Raw genomic sequence first — 14,420 nt, 5'->3', positions numbered from 1 at the left:
AGTCATACTGGCGTACACAGCAATGAAATAGTCGATAATCTAGCGAAAATGGCAATTACACAAGGTGTCCCTATGTACCCACGATCTCCGCAGCTCTTACAACCACTTATCAAGGCCCATTATCATTCTCTCATGATTTCCCAATTGACACAACTGTCTGCGGCCCGCTCTACCTTATATCACGAGTTACATGGTACTACATTTAAGGTTATATCCCACTACCCCCTGTCTTCACATCGCCATCGTGCTATCATGTCTTTCCGTCTTCGTTCCGATCACAATAGTTCACCGGCACATCTTTACAAGCTGGGTATTATTGATTCGGCGGGTTGTTCCTGCGGAAACCCTTATGCGGATATGCGACATATACTTCTGGAGTGTCCCAATTTTGTGGACAGACAAAAAATGTACCAGGACTTGCGAAAGCTGGGATTGCCTTTCCCCTTGTCGTATCCTTCGATGTTATACCACCATCCACATGAGGTATGTCAGATCTTAATTGATTTCATTCTACGCAATCATATTCATGTATAACCCTGAAGTAGTAATAATCCGAGGTGGCCGGTTTCCGTCCCCATCCTCTTACTCCTTCATCCATGGCCTTCCGCTCCTGTGGTAGATCGGCCTCTACCAAGAAGACTAGCCTCCCTACCCATGTTTTTCCTTACTGTAGGTCACCCACTAACGTCTAGGTTCAGCTGCTTTGAATCATGGCTGCTGGTTCACACCGTAGGCCACTCAACCAAAAAAAAAAAAAAAAAAAAAGTGTGTAACGTTTCGTTACTCGTTACTAGATGCCGCACCCGTTACTCAGTAACGAATACATACGGTTTGCTACAGCTCTAATTAATATATATATATTTTTTCCTTCATATTTACGAATGAATTAAATGGTGAAGAAAAAAAGACCAAATACTGTAAGTAAATATGTTATCAACTACAAAATTTTTTATAAATTGTATTCACCTTGAAATCTCGTTTTAAATATTTCTATGCCCCTTTCAACTGTATCTGTTGGAAGGGGTTAATAGAGTAAATTTTCAGATTTTGTCTCAGCATCCTATTCTTTTTTTCTTTAAAAAAAAAATGAATTTTCATTTGTTTTCTATAATTTTATAACCCTTCCCAACCAGCAGTTTTTTAAAATCCTTTCGGATATTATTACACACACTTTCCCGACGTCATCTAATTTTTAAATGCATTAAGTTTTATTTAAACGTGGTAAAACTGAACTAACATTTGTTTCTTCAATAATATAGGTTACTGCACCAAAATCATACGGCTACAGTACCTAGCTAATTCATGCAACACGCGTATGTTCATTTAACTAGAAGTGCTGTAATATGTAAATGTCAGTGGTGTAACTTGATATTTGGAAATGGGTACATCTGATTGTGAAAGTTCTTAAATTTTAGTCCCCTAAATTAAGCACATTTCTGAACAGTAATATGTGCATGTGGTTTACCTATATAATTTTTAACTTTTTTAGGTCTTACATTGTAGAGACGTAAATTCTACGAAGGTGCATTAAAAGAACTTGTTCTTTTCATGCAAGATTCTTATTTTGCTCTTGTTGATAAATAAATTTATTTGCTGGAAGGATAAACAAGGAATGTTGACAATGACATGTTCATAATGTAATATTGATAAAAACAAATTAACTTAAAAATAGTAATATTTTTGGAAACTTGGAGTGGGAAAACAGCTTAGAAGTTTGCAAAAATTATGTGTATTAGTAAGATGATGAAAAATAATACATTCGCTGTTACATATTTAATTTTTCAATTTATATTTTCCTCGTTTTAATGGCTTCTACCCCACTATTTTCCTTGATTTAATGAACCGGTCCGGTAGTAGTAGTCAGTAGGAATTTGAAAACTCTGTAGCAGAAGATAATTAAACGTCTGTAGTGGTCAAAAATACCATTTTCTGAATTTTTTTTCTCTATTAGAAAGATGTCAAACTAGGTAAACTAGCTATTGTTGGTAAATATGTATTAAACGGATTAGCGCCAAAAAAAATCGTACAAATATGAAATAACTTTCATTATATGCTATCTTACGTACTCTCTTCAGAACCGCCTGCGAAGATAAAAAATTCCAATTACTTTAGGAGATATCGAATTTTTTAATCTTCATTTTTTGGCGATTTTTTTTTAAAAAAAATTTAAAAATCCGAAAATACCTTTATTCTGTGCTCTTAAACTTCCTCTTTTCATTAAACCCGGCTGAGATAAGAAATTCCAAATACTTTTGGAGATATCGAATTTTTTAATTTTCATCCTGTGCACTCGTGCGGCGATAACGGTTGCTTGTTTACAAGTATCATTTTTTTTTTTTTTGCGATGTTCCCGAACGGAGAAACCTAAGATGCACATAGAGTTCTGCCATTCCCGATTACACCCGAACAATTCACCTTCGGCCAACCTCGGGTTTATTTATTAATATTTCTCTGTTTATTTTAATGTAGCTATACTAACCTAACTAACCATCCAAATGGTTTTAAAGTGTTTTAATGTAGCTAACCTATCCGACCACTTTTAATATTTCAATTCATTTTTCCTGCGCAAAAATAAATAAATCCCGAGGTTGGCCGAAGGTGAATATTCGGGTGTAATCGGGAATGGCAGAACTTTATGTGGATCTTAAGGACTCTCACGTAAACGAATACATCATGTAAAAAGAAACTTACGTGAGTTTATTCTGTTCATCCTTTTTCCCGGTTTGTTAGGTCAGGTCAGCTACATTATAAATACTTTAAAACTAAACAACCAATAAAATTAATTTTATTATTTTTAATGTCTGTTCAGTTTCAAAGTATTTATAATGTAGCTGACCTGACCTAATCTACCTTTGTCCCATTTTGTTAGGTCAGGTCAGTTACATTATAAATACTTAAAACTATACAACATGTAAAATAAATTGATATTATTTTTAATTTCTGTTTATTTTGAAGTATTTATAATGTAACTAACCTTACCTAATGGAAAATTTATGTTATTTAGACATTCACGCGCACACGGCAAAATATAAAATGGCGACGGTCAAATTATTACACACGTCTGGTATAGCAAAATAAGAACGGCCATATCTCCAAAAGTATTTGGAATTTTTTATCTCCGCAGGCGGTTCTGAAAAGAGGACGTAAGATAGCATATAATGAAAGTTATTTCATATTTGTACGATTTTTTTTGGCGCTAATCCGTACAATACATATTTACCCTATTGTTAATTATATGTCTGGTGCAGAGGTGTCTGTGTTATTGTTAATGAAACCTTTTAACAAAAGACTAAGGCCATTCAAAACTTCTGGGAGGATGCACCGTGTCTGCAGTGAGGTGCAGTTTCCTGGTGTTCTGCCCTCAATTAAGGAAACATCACAAGCAACTGTCGCAGCACACCTTGGCAGCTCGAGTGTAGATGAAGATCCTCGTAACAGTTTTCATGTTATGACTTTTGTCAGTGGACATATCCTGGGAGTTAGGGGGAGGACTTTTAGGGGCTGAAAGACTGGTTCCTTCTGATTGCATTCGGGAACAACTGGGCAGAAAATCTAGACTGTGAACACATTCCTGGAGCTCTTGCACCTGCGGCTGTCCGTCTGTCCTGACGTACGACTTGCTCTGCAGCTGTGTCGTAGTTCAGGCTGAAAGTGTCGCAGAGTTATCACAGAAATACCAAAATAATGCATAGATCAAGGTAGGCCTCAAAGTAGGAATTAATAAAGTAAAAAAAAATTGTGTTTGGGTGTTTTTCAAGTGATTTTTCGTTCTCCCAAGAAATTTTCAGTTCTTACTGACCAATTCTATAAATACCCAGAATTTTGGACAGACTGTTAATTATTTTTGAAATGTATAATGGACTCCAATATTTCAGATAGCCAAGCACATTTAAGTTTAAATCGGATAAGTGTAAACCCAAATGTAAATATAGATAGTCCCTATAAAACTAAGTGAATGAAATAAATACTAGATTGTGACGGTGATTGAATAATTTTTTTCATGCAGAATCCTCCACTTGTTGCTACAATTTGTTCACAGTGTGGCCTTTGGGTTAGTAAAAAAGTGTGCTCAATCATGTTAGTTTTGTTGTGGGAAGGTTGATTTAATCAATATTGGGAGCCATTTTAGTGTTTGATGTTAAATGGCTTAAAAATCACCACTTAATTTGTACCTATTATTTTAACATGAAACATTAAAATATGGAACAGAATTCAATGTGTTTGTGATGCCAAACTGTGCCATAGCCTAAATATAATCGATTTTGAAAATACCTATTAATTATATAACTTTAATATATACCTACCCTACTGAATACGCAATGAGGAACAGTTAGGTTTCTGACATTGCAGTACTTCTAATGGGGCCTTTGATGTTGTATTAGCAGGTACCTACTTCTGTTTCTGAGGAAGGACTGAAACCAGTTTTTTTTTTGTTCCTACAGGCGATGGGTTTGTTGCCCCCCCGAGAGGGAAAACAAAGGATTGAGTTAGAGCGTACACAAAAAAAACTGTGTTGTGAGAGTCACACATTATATTAACCGCAAATAAATATTTAAAAATTTCAAACATGTTAACTTCGAGCACACATATGGTCTTGAAAACATGGTCATTCTTTCTTGAATTATTCAAACGGCTACAGCATGGGACTGTCAACAAATTTCCAAGATTAACAAGTCATAAACAAACCTTAACAAGGCAATTTTAAAACATGATTAATGTTGAAATAATTTATGTCTGTTAAATTCACAATACATAAGCATCAACACTGAACTCACTTGAACATTAAAAAGAGCAAGGCAATGCAGGATGAATTAATCGGCGAAAAACAAATATTAATATAACTTGCTGGTTAAAATTATTTAAACCAACATTATTTACATTAAGATTTCCTCAAATATTTCTTATGTGTATAATACGCCCCAAGGGTGAACGTGGTTTCAGATGCTTACATCGTCAACACTCAACCAATTCCAAACGAACTCCTCGTGGCTATGGTTCAAAGCCAGCCGAACACTGGTCTTAGAGTTTCTGCGGGCCGTCCTGCCCGGGCTCGCTCCGCTAGTCGTCTTGTCGTAACAGTACGCCAGTCCACTAGCGCTCTCCTGCCCCAGTAGCACTCGATCCACTTCGTTGGCGCTCTCTAAATTAGGAAAACCAAGATTCCACGACGCCAGCGACTCTGCCACAGCCCTCTTCATCAACTGCCAGCATGTCTGCCCCAGTTTGAACAAGTGTTCTGTCGTAGACCCATCACATTCGTACACAATAGCTGCTCGAAAAGTCTGAAGTCAATTGTAGGGGAAAAAAATGTCACAGTTGGTTGTACATGTACACTACCACAGCAAGCCTGCCTCAAACCAACCACTACTGATGGTTTCTTGTGACACACTCATGCACAAAGCCCTCGCAATTGCCCTCGTACTTTCTGCTCGATACTTCCTACTCGCCCAGCTGGTAAAATTTGACACGTCAACGGTGAGCATTTTGTGACCTCTCACAGGGCCCAAAACTGCAGAGCGGCGTATTACCAAATAAAACTCGCCCAACGAATCCCCACCCGCAGCACGAGCTGACACTTCAATTCGCTGAGTTAAAGTTAAAGTTCCTCTTACCAGTCACAGAGACTAAGTCCAATTCCGATGATCGGTGCGCTGTCGGGCACAGTGACGTTCTGGGAGGCGTGCTTCGTCCGTGCTGTGCCCAGGTCAGGTCTATTCCCCTTCGTTTCCGAACGAACCAGAACGTGCAAGTTTCTCCTACTTCCGCGGGGAAGAAAGGAGGGGCGGTAGAGTCACGTGAGCAGTCACGTCGCCACCCCCACCACTCCACTGCCTCAGCCCAGGCACGCGAAACATGCCGGGAGGACAGGCCACCCGAAACATGCAGATGTGAGAGCATCTTCCGTTGTGGGCCGTGAATAACAACCACAACAAGTTGAGTTGATAAATCAAAGGCGTCGAAAGCTTTAGAAATGTCTAAAAGCAGTGGGTTATCTTACGCATGTCACCTCTTTATGAACTGTGTTTTAAAAACTCATTGATGTTACTACTTCTTCATCATGCTATGTTGTGGACCATGTTGGGAGAGAGGCCCCGTGAGTGGGACGCGAGTGTGTTGGCAGCCCGTGGGCGACGTGGACAGCTGCAGTGCTCCCAACAGTGTGGGCGGGTCAGGCGCCCCCAGCCCCACGCCCGTGGACGCCCCGGACGATGCCAAGGAAGACAAGAAGCCCGTCTGCACGTTCAAGGATCCTGCCTTCCAGGTCAGTTGCCTTCCGGCCGCTGCTCTGACGCTCGGGCGAGGTGACGCCCTGCACGTCAGGGCTGTCAGCTCCGTCGTGAGGCTCGGCGCTGGTTCCACGAAGGAATATTTCAATTAGAGGATGTTGAAGTTATTTTGTAGGCAATCCCCGGCCGCGGAAACACAGGATGGTGAGTATCTAGTGATCGACCGTGCCGCAGTCGGTCAAACAAATCAGCATGAGTGTAGATCCCGGGAAGGGGGCCTGCCCCCCGCCCCGTGATTAAATAACCCATCACTGAGGGGGCCCACTTGCCCTTGTGAAATCATTACTGTGTAACAATGTTAAAACAGAATCCTGCAAGCACATTTCCTTCACCCCCTTTCCCGAGAATCTTCAAGATTATCATCCCTGACAAACAGCATTTAACATACGTAGCATATCTTTCAAAAAATTGCAACAAACCATAATTTGGAATGTGTAAGTAGTTAAATATGCGTAGAAACTGCCTTGTAACAAAAAAAAAAATGTTGTGGAAATGCAATAACTAATAACGGCGCAGTGGATAAGGTCAACTTTTAATATTCATGATGTGTGGGTCAGTGACCAATGAAATAGGTACATTTTTGGTGTATGTTTGCAATAGTTGCTGTAGAGTCGCACTCACAAAATTGTGCGTTTAATAGCTACAAGTGAAAAGTAGCTGCGTGAGTAAACTATGTCTCTGATCAAGATATACATAGTGATACCAGCTAAACACACAGAAAAATGTAAATCTCATCAGTGTTTGGAAGTAGTAGTCACGTTATCGGAAATCAGGGCCATTGCAGACCATTGAAAATATTTAATATTAACAAAATTACTTTACTCAGAAGGAAATTAAGTTAACATAATTTGTTCAATGAACAACAGCTTTATGATTTTCTATCTCAATCTGTACAGAACTTGACATTATTGTACGCAAAAGAAAATTTAGTTATAAATTACTTATTAAAAAATATGGGATTATGAACTAGTTAAATATAGCCAACTTTCAAATGTAGTAGTACAATTGATGAGACAATTACCAATACAAGAGTGTTAAAATTTTATGTTAAATATCAGTTAGCGTCTACAAATTCCTCTATTTCAAACACTTGAGTATCAACATTTTGAAATTTACTCGGCTTAGCAAAGTCGATATTCTTATTCAAGAATAACGTTACAACAATAGTTATCTCTGATATCCTCAAGGTTTATGGGAAAAAACACAAGATTGAACCAAAGCACTCAAATAGGCTGTAATACAAATGAGAATATATGTACTATAAAGAATTAAAACAGAAGTTAAAATGATACTTCATTTGAATGTTAACTAATTAACTTATTATCACTACTCAAAAATTACATACACACAACACATTATAACCCTACACAAATACGTATCAATATAACAAAATGTACCTTATTTACACACCACATTTACAATCGGGGTTCATCGTATTTCATACATTAGGAAAGATAGTTTTCGTCTAGCGTTGATGACTGTGATGTGGGTCCTTCTCCGCACCACCACAGTGATAGTACTGGAATCCGCCGAAGTTTCGAAACTTCGACGATGACTCTCAGAGTGCCAAAATCCTTCTACTGCAGCGATACACCACTCCGGCTGCGGAACTCTGTTCTGAGTCTGTCAGCCATTCACCGAAGTAACACCTACCTCCAATTGATCACTAGTCGAAGTCAATTCTTAAATCTTATAGCAAACTCGTAACAGTTGGGTTTCAGCGTGTTCCGTACTGATCTTGATAAATCAAAATATTACACAAAACCAGTAAAGTCATATATTTGTGCAAATATAGTTCATGTAACTGGTTTCTTCTTCCAATACATTTAATGGTGAACTATCACCATGCTTCTGATGGACGTCAGATAAAATAGTTCACTTATTGTGACTCGAAGTTCATTTCCTCACACGTATTCTTGCACACACACACAAAATAAATATATCTTCCAGCAACACACAATGCTTAGTTATAATTCCTGTCGTTTCATAGACAGCTTCTTAGTAGTTCAATGGAATATATTGCAGAAGTGAAGCTCATTCAAGACAACACGTTTCCGCTTATGTCAAATGTTAAGCAGAACCCTCCGTTACAAACAAAATTCTTTCAGTCCATTTCCTTTTTTCTTTCAAGCTGATAAATTCAAAACATAACAATGCTCATAGAGCAAAGAAAAAATGCCTTATGAGTAAAATATTTAAATTCAAGGGTTGTCGTTGAATAAAAAATCAAAATTTATAATTTGTGTGCGTAGATAATCCTCCACACCACGTACATGATATTGCAACACAACTGTATGTCTGTGTACGTGACGAGGCAGTGTTAGCTGTTGTGGCCTGTGATACCGCTCTCCATTCCCTTTACCCTTAGTTTATGTTGCACCAATTGTGGATAATGAGTATTGTAGTGTGAATTTATTCTATTCGGAGAGTTCTAAATGTTAACTATTGCCGTTCTCTCTTTGTTAAGTATTTTACATTTGAGCTGTAATCAAGTTTATGGACACACATATTTTTTGTTATTTATTGTTTGGATTCTTTACACCGCACATTAAAATTATCTTTTGAACCTAGACTTTTACATCTTGAGTTACCAGGGTCATGCAGGGCCAGCGGTAGAGGCGGTAGAGGCTGTATAAGCGGTAGAGGCTGTATAAGCGGTAGAGGCTGTATAAGCGGTAGAGGCTGTAGAAGTGGTAGAGGGTGGTATAGGCTGTAGTCAGTAGAGCCTGTAGAGGTGCTAGACACTGTAGAGGTGGTAGAGGTTGTAGATGCTGCAGAGGCTGTAGAGGCGGTACAGACTACAGAGACTGTAGAGGTCGTTAGAGGTTCTAGATGCTGTAGAGATGGTAGATGCTGTAGAGGCGGTAGATGCTGTAGTGGCTGTAGTTGCAGTAGAGGCAGTTTTGATTGTAGAGGTGGTTTTGGCTGTAGAGCCCGTAGAAGCCGTAGAAGCGATAGAGGCTGTAGAGTATGTAGAGATATTAGTGGTGTTAGACGCTGTAGAGGCGGTAGAGGTTGTAGAGACTGTAGAGACTAGAGGACGTAGAAGCGATAGAGGCTGTGGAGGCTGTAGAGGTGGTAGAGGCTGTAAAGGCAGTAGAGGCGGCAGAAGCTGTTGAGGCGGTAGAGATGCTAGACGCTGTTGAAGCGGTAGATGCTGTAGAGAAAGTAGAGGCTGTATATGCGGTACAGGTTGTAGAGGCGGTAAAATGCGGTACAGGTTGTAGAGGTGGTTCAGGCTGCAGAGGCTGTAGAGGCAGCAGAGGCTGTAGAGGCGGTACAGGCTCTATAGCTGGTAGAGGCTGTAGGGGCGGTACAGGCTGTAGAGGCGGTAAGAAAAGCAGTAGTAAGGACTGAAATGTGTGGAAATGTTATCTACTTGAACATATTAAAGTGAAATAACCGAAATAATCTGAAACGATACAAATGAAACTGAAATAAATCCACATATACAGAAATGAGTCGGAAACGTAATACATCAAACCAAATCACTCGATACAATAGAGGCGGTATAGGCGGTAGAGGCGGTATAGGCTGTAGAGGCGGTAGAGACGGTAGAGGCGGTAGAGAGGGTTAGAGATTGTAGAGGCGGTTAGAGACTGTAGAGGCCAGTAGAAGTGGTAGAGGCCTTAGAGGGGATAGAGTCGGTAGAGGCTGTAGAGGCTGTACAAACGGTAGATGCTGTAGGGGCGGTAGAGACTGTAGAGGCTGTAGAGGCCTTAATGCTGGAGAGGCAGTACAGGTTGTAGAGGATGTTTAGGTGGTACAGGCTGTAGAGGCGGTAGAGGTTGTAGAGGTGGTTAGAGACTGTAGATGCCAGTAGAAGTGGTAGAGGCGATAGAGGCTGTTAGGGCAGTAGAGACTGTAGAGGCCTCACTGCTGGAGAGGCAGTACAGGTTGTAGATGCCGTAGAGGATGTTGAGGTGGTACAGGCGGTAGGGGCGGTAGAGGCAGTATAGGCGGTATAGGCGGTAGAGGTGGTAGAGCTCCACCTGGTAGTGAGCATTGGGAACATCAGGGCCAGACATGTGCCGAGTGTTGATGTGTTTGTCTCTCCGCAGCACACCAGCAAGTCCAACAACAAGAAGCGGGCGTGGCGCTCGCTGAAGCAGATAATAGCCCAGGAGAGGGCGCTCCCGTGGCCGGACAGCTTCGTGCACTGTGAGTGGTTCCTGCGTGGTTCAGTGGGTCGTGTTGGCGACTGCGTGAATGGCCCGGGAGTGTGGACGGACGCCGTGTGGTGACGTGTTGCAGACAGCTCCGTGGACGCCCTGCCCTCGTTCTGGCCGGCCAAGAAGTACTCCGACATCTCCGGGCTGCCGGTACGTCAGTGTCTCTCATGCCTCGTTGCCTGTTGCCAGCTCGTTACCGTTACAAATACCATTTCGTGTGCCATTGTTAACCATAATGTTTGATTACTTTTTAATTTTTGCTATTTTTAGATTTTTCTAGGAACATAAAAAGGTATTTTGACAGTCTTATTACAGTTGTAGCAATTTTGAAAGAAAGAAAAAATTAATTCACAAGATAAATTACGTGAATCTGTTGGTCACTATTAATAACAAGTCATTTCATTAAATAATCGGGTGCTCTGCTCACACACAGTCCAGAAATGAAATATAAAAGACATTTGTTGATGAAAAAAACATTTGAAACACAGGTGGCATATTACAGTTATGTCTCCTTAGAAATGAGAAATTAATATTAATTGATGATGTTCTTGATGAATTACAACAATAAAATGTTTTCATAATTGTCTTTGATAAATTAAATGTTTCAGATACATAAAAATATATTTTTCCGTACATCATAAAATAGTGTCAAAATTATTTGTGCTGTATGGGGTACATCTGGCAACAGAGCACAGCGAATCAAGGACAGCAGAATTGGCAGAAATCTTGCGCACTGCAGTCTAAGGATGAGACATGCTATAGAGCTGGGTCCGAGACGTGGACAGACCAGCATTTCCACAGAATGAACACCCGTATGTTGAAGCGAAACGTCTTCAGGGCAGGTAGGGTGTGTCAAGGTGATGACATCAAAGTGTAACCAAAGTTTATCACTCAGGGGGAATCAAAAAGTGCAAGAAGTTAGCTTTTACATGTGCAAATTATATTGTAAACTTAAAACTGATTTATAATAATCTTAACCACTTCTTTCACAAATAACTTTTATTTTATAAAAAAGCAAGTAGGCAGAAATATCCACAAATTTTATTCCACAATTTTGTATCAAATTTTGTGCTCTTTCTAATGGTACCAAGCCCGAGATGGTAAAGATTAATAGAAAATAGTTATAATAGGATTACTGAAATGATGTTTACAATTTTTGGTAATTCATTTTTTCCACTTCTAACATAAATTGCACTTAAGTCTGGGCATTTAATTACATTTTATGAGTGATATTTTTAAAATATACGTGAAATTCCGAATAAGTATAGTGAATTTTACAATTCTTAATTAATAACTGTTATTACAAATGTAAGTTGAAGCAAGATGTGTCACTCCACTTTGGTTGCAGATTAAAAATTTTTCCACCAAACAGAGGGAATCTTTGAAGGGCTTTAAATTCCAAACTAGAGCCAATTTTCCAAAAAAAGAAAAATATTGGTTCTTATATTTGTCTGAAGATACCATGTACCAAATTTCATCCAAACCTGAGATGGTGGGATGGACACCCCTGGATAATCTGGCATGGAATGCCCCTTTTAACTCTTCAGTAATTACAGTGAATTACCTAATTACTTTTGGAAAATTTATTCAAATAGAACCTGGATCCGATTCCAAAGCAAGAAACCAACTGTCACCACTAGGCACTCATACAATTTAATATTATTTATGATTCTTATATTTCCACAAATATTAAAATAACTTCAAGACTAAAAGCTATAATATGGACTTCCACTGCCTTGAATCTTCCAAGAACCATTAACAACCCTGACTATCCAATTACCCTGTAGTTATTAGTAAAAGAACTAAGAAACCTTCAAATAACATGACTCACTGAATAAACAAAGTAATTGACGAAACAGACTTTAAGATGTTATTAACATTAAGTTGACTTGTTCGGTCAAACTCTTACATGAGATGAGAACAGTGATTAATGTATCAGCATTGTGGAAGTGAACACTGCTATGCTGTTAGGAACCTACATATGTTAGTATTTAATGTCAATTCTTTTTCTAATGCTCGTGAAGTGAATGGAAAACGGTGTAGTTGCGGACAGTTTAAATCCTACACTTTTCATGAAAAGTTTGATACCAAAATTACCAAATTTTCTGCCAATGCTTCAGTTAAACCCTTTTAAGGAAATCCCATTTATAAAAATTTCCTGCATAAGTTAAATTTAGCACTTGACTTATAAGCCTATATACAGATAAAATTTTATCTTTTTTTATGAGTTATCCTGTTAATAAGTCAAATTTTCTAAGTACCTTGGAACTAGTGGTGGGTCAGTTCCCAATTCTCTCGTATCAGGATCTCAAATTTGAATCCCAAAGAGTACTTCGAATGTCCCCCTCAAATACTTATCGTGGTTTCAAGGGCCCACAATAATATAATGTACAAGAAATTAAAAAAATATTAACTATGGTGTTGAAACAGTCCACCCTTCAAATGTTGATTTCACAAACTAAGTTTCCAGAATCAATAAATATATTAAAAGTATAAAGTATAGGAGAATAGTAACAGGAAAAGTATGAAGGAAAAATGTTGACCTGGTAGACTTCAGAAGTTATCAGTGTTGAATATTTAATTTACGTTAAGTTATTTCCTCTAGTATTTTCCTTTGAATCTTCTTCCTGGAATATGGAGTCCTTAGAATACTAAGGACTAGATTGGTCCAGCCCTACTGGAACGAGCACGGACGTGTGGCACGACTGTTGCAGGCCAAGTACACGGACCCACAGACGAAGCTGTGCTACTCCATGGCTGAGGAGTTCAGCACGGTGCGCAGCCTGCCCATGGACATCACGGCCGGCTACCTCGCGCTGCGCCGTGCCAACAACCCGGTGGGCTAGCGTCCGTCCGTCCGTCCCTCCCGTGTCGCCGGCCGGGGTCTGATCAACCGAGTTCATGACCGGTACGGGCCATGCCAAACACATGCCTTCGAAAATGTGATTTAAAATAAAAATACTGCTACCTGGGTAACTGTTCCATTAACATTACATTTGGAATTATGTTAAATACATGCAGCATTTAAGTTCTCCACTTAAGCTGTTGGAACAAGCCAGTAGTCGCTAAAAATGTTTTGAGAAAATTAAACAATAAAGCCTTTGGAACTAAAGTGTTTTATGGAATTTTATCATTTATAATGAAATGCAGTGGAATTACATACTGGTTCCTTAGCTGTGATCACGAAGAAAATGTTTACAACAGCTAAAATGTATAAAGTCAGTGTCAGGTGCATATTTTTGTTCAAATGTGTGCTTATTCATAGCCATTATGTTGGATGGTGGCTATGGTACACCATAAGGCTCAACAAAATAAATAAATACTGCTATTATGTATTGAAATAAAACAAAAAACTTATTTCAATAACTTTCATGGGGAAAAATTAATAATATGAAAATTATTGTTTTAACAAGTTCACATCTAGATTAAATTTTTAAATTTTTTTTCCCCTTAAATAGGAAATAAAATCTAAAATTTTACTTACATACAGAATATTTGTTACGTAGTAAACTGAAGCGAATACTTATACAAAATTGGAAAGAAATGAGAACCGTTATTTGACAAAAAAAACTTTTACGTCGAAATTTAAAAAAAAAAAGTCATTGCAAGACCGAAATTACATTGAAGTTGGCCACCGTTTAGGTAATTTTGAAGTAAGTTTTTTTTATTAAATTTTCTTCATATCCAAGTTTTTTTATGTTCAAAATCATTAAACTATTTAATATTTAAACTTGCATTCTAGTTCATCTTGTACAGTTGGATGGATATGATGCTTATAATCGCTTCCAAGCTATAGTCTCTCTCACGTCTAAGGTACGTTTACACTGGACACTTCTTGACATTGTCCTGTACAAACAGGTTAACAACAACCTGCTAGACTCTTGTAGCAGACTAGCTGCCCGACCCGGCTTTGCACGGCTATACTAATGGAAAAAAATTAAGCCACATCTCCCATTTACAG

At 38.8% G+C, this 14,420-nt stretch overlaps 1 protein-coding gene across 1 annotated transcript; it reads left to right on the top strand.

Moving 5' to 3' along the window:
- The first annotated feature begins 740 nt into the window (after positions 1 to 740).
- Positions 741 to 13,571, top strand: LOC134539403 (INO80 complex subunit C). Its single transcript, XM_063381406.1, has 5 exons — positions 741 to 917; positions 6,122 to 6,262; positions 10,349 to 10,448; positions 10,542 to 10,609; positions 13,174 to 13,571. Exons 1-5 carry the CDS (start codon positions 891 to 893, stop codon positions 13,303 to 13,305), a joined length of 468 nt encoding a protein of 155 aa, XP_063237476.1. The 5' UTR covers positions 741 to 890; the 3' UTR covers positions 13,306 to 13,571.
- The last annotated feature ends 849 nt before the right edge of the window (positions 13,572 to 14,420 follow it).

This window comes from Bacillus rossius, chromosome 15 (genome assembly GCF_032445375.1).
Source record: "Bacillus rossius redtenbacheri isolate Brsri chromosome 15, Brsri_v3, whole genome shotgun sequence".
In the NCBI taxonomy this organism is placed as follows: domain Eukaryota; kingdom Metazoa; phylum Arthropoda; class Insecta; order Phasmatodea; family Bacillidae; genus Bacillus; species Bacillus rossius.
Note: the sequence above shows the minus strand (reverse complement) of the source record. Positions and strands in the feature narration are given on the sequence as shown.

What these genes read in the sequence shown, in the direction of transcription:
- LOC134539403 (XM_063381406.1), top strand. Translation starts at nt 891, where the DNA reads ATGGTGAAGAAAAAAAGACCAAATACT. An exon ending in AGAAAAAAAGACCAAATACT is followed by an intron (nt 918 to 6,121) that starts GTAAGTAAATAT and finishes GTGTGTTGGCAG; the next exon opens with CCCGTGGGCGACGTGGACAG. An exon ending in GCCGGACAGCTTCGTGCACT is followed by an intron (nt 10,449 to 10,541) that starts GTGAGTGGTTCC and finishes GACGTGTTGCAG; the next exon opens with ACAGCTCCGTGGACGCCCTG.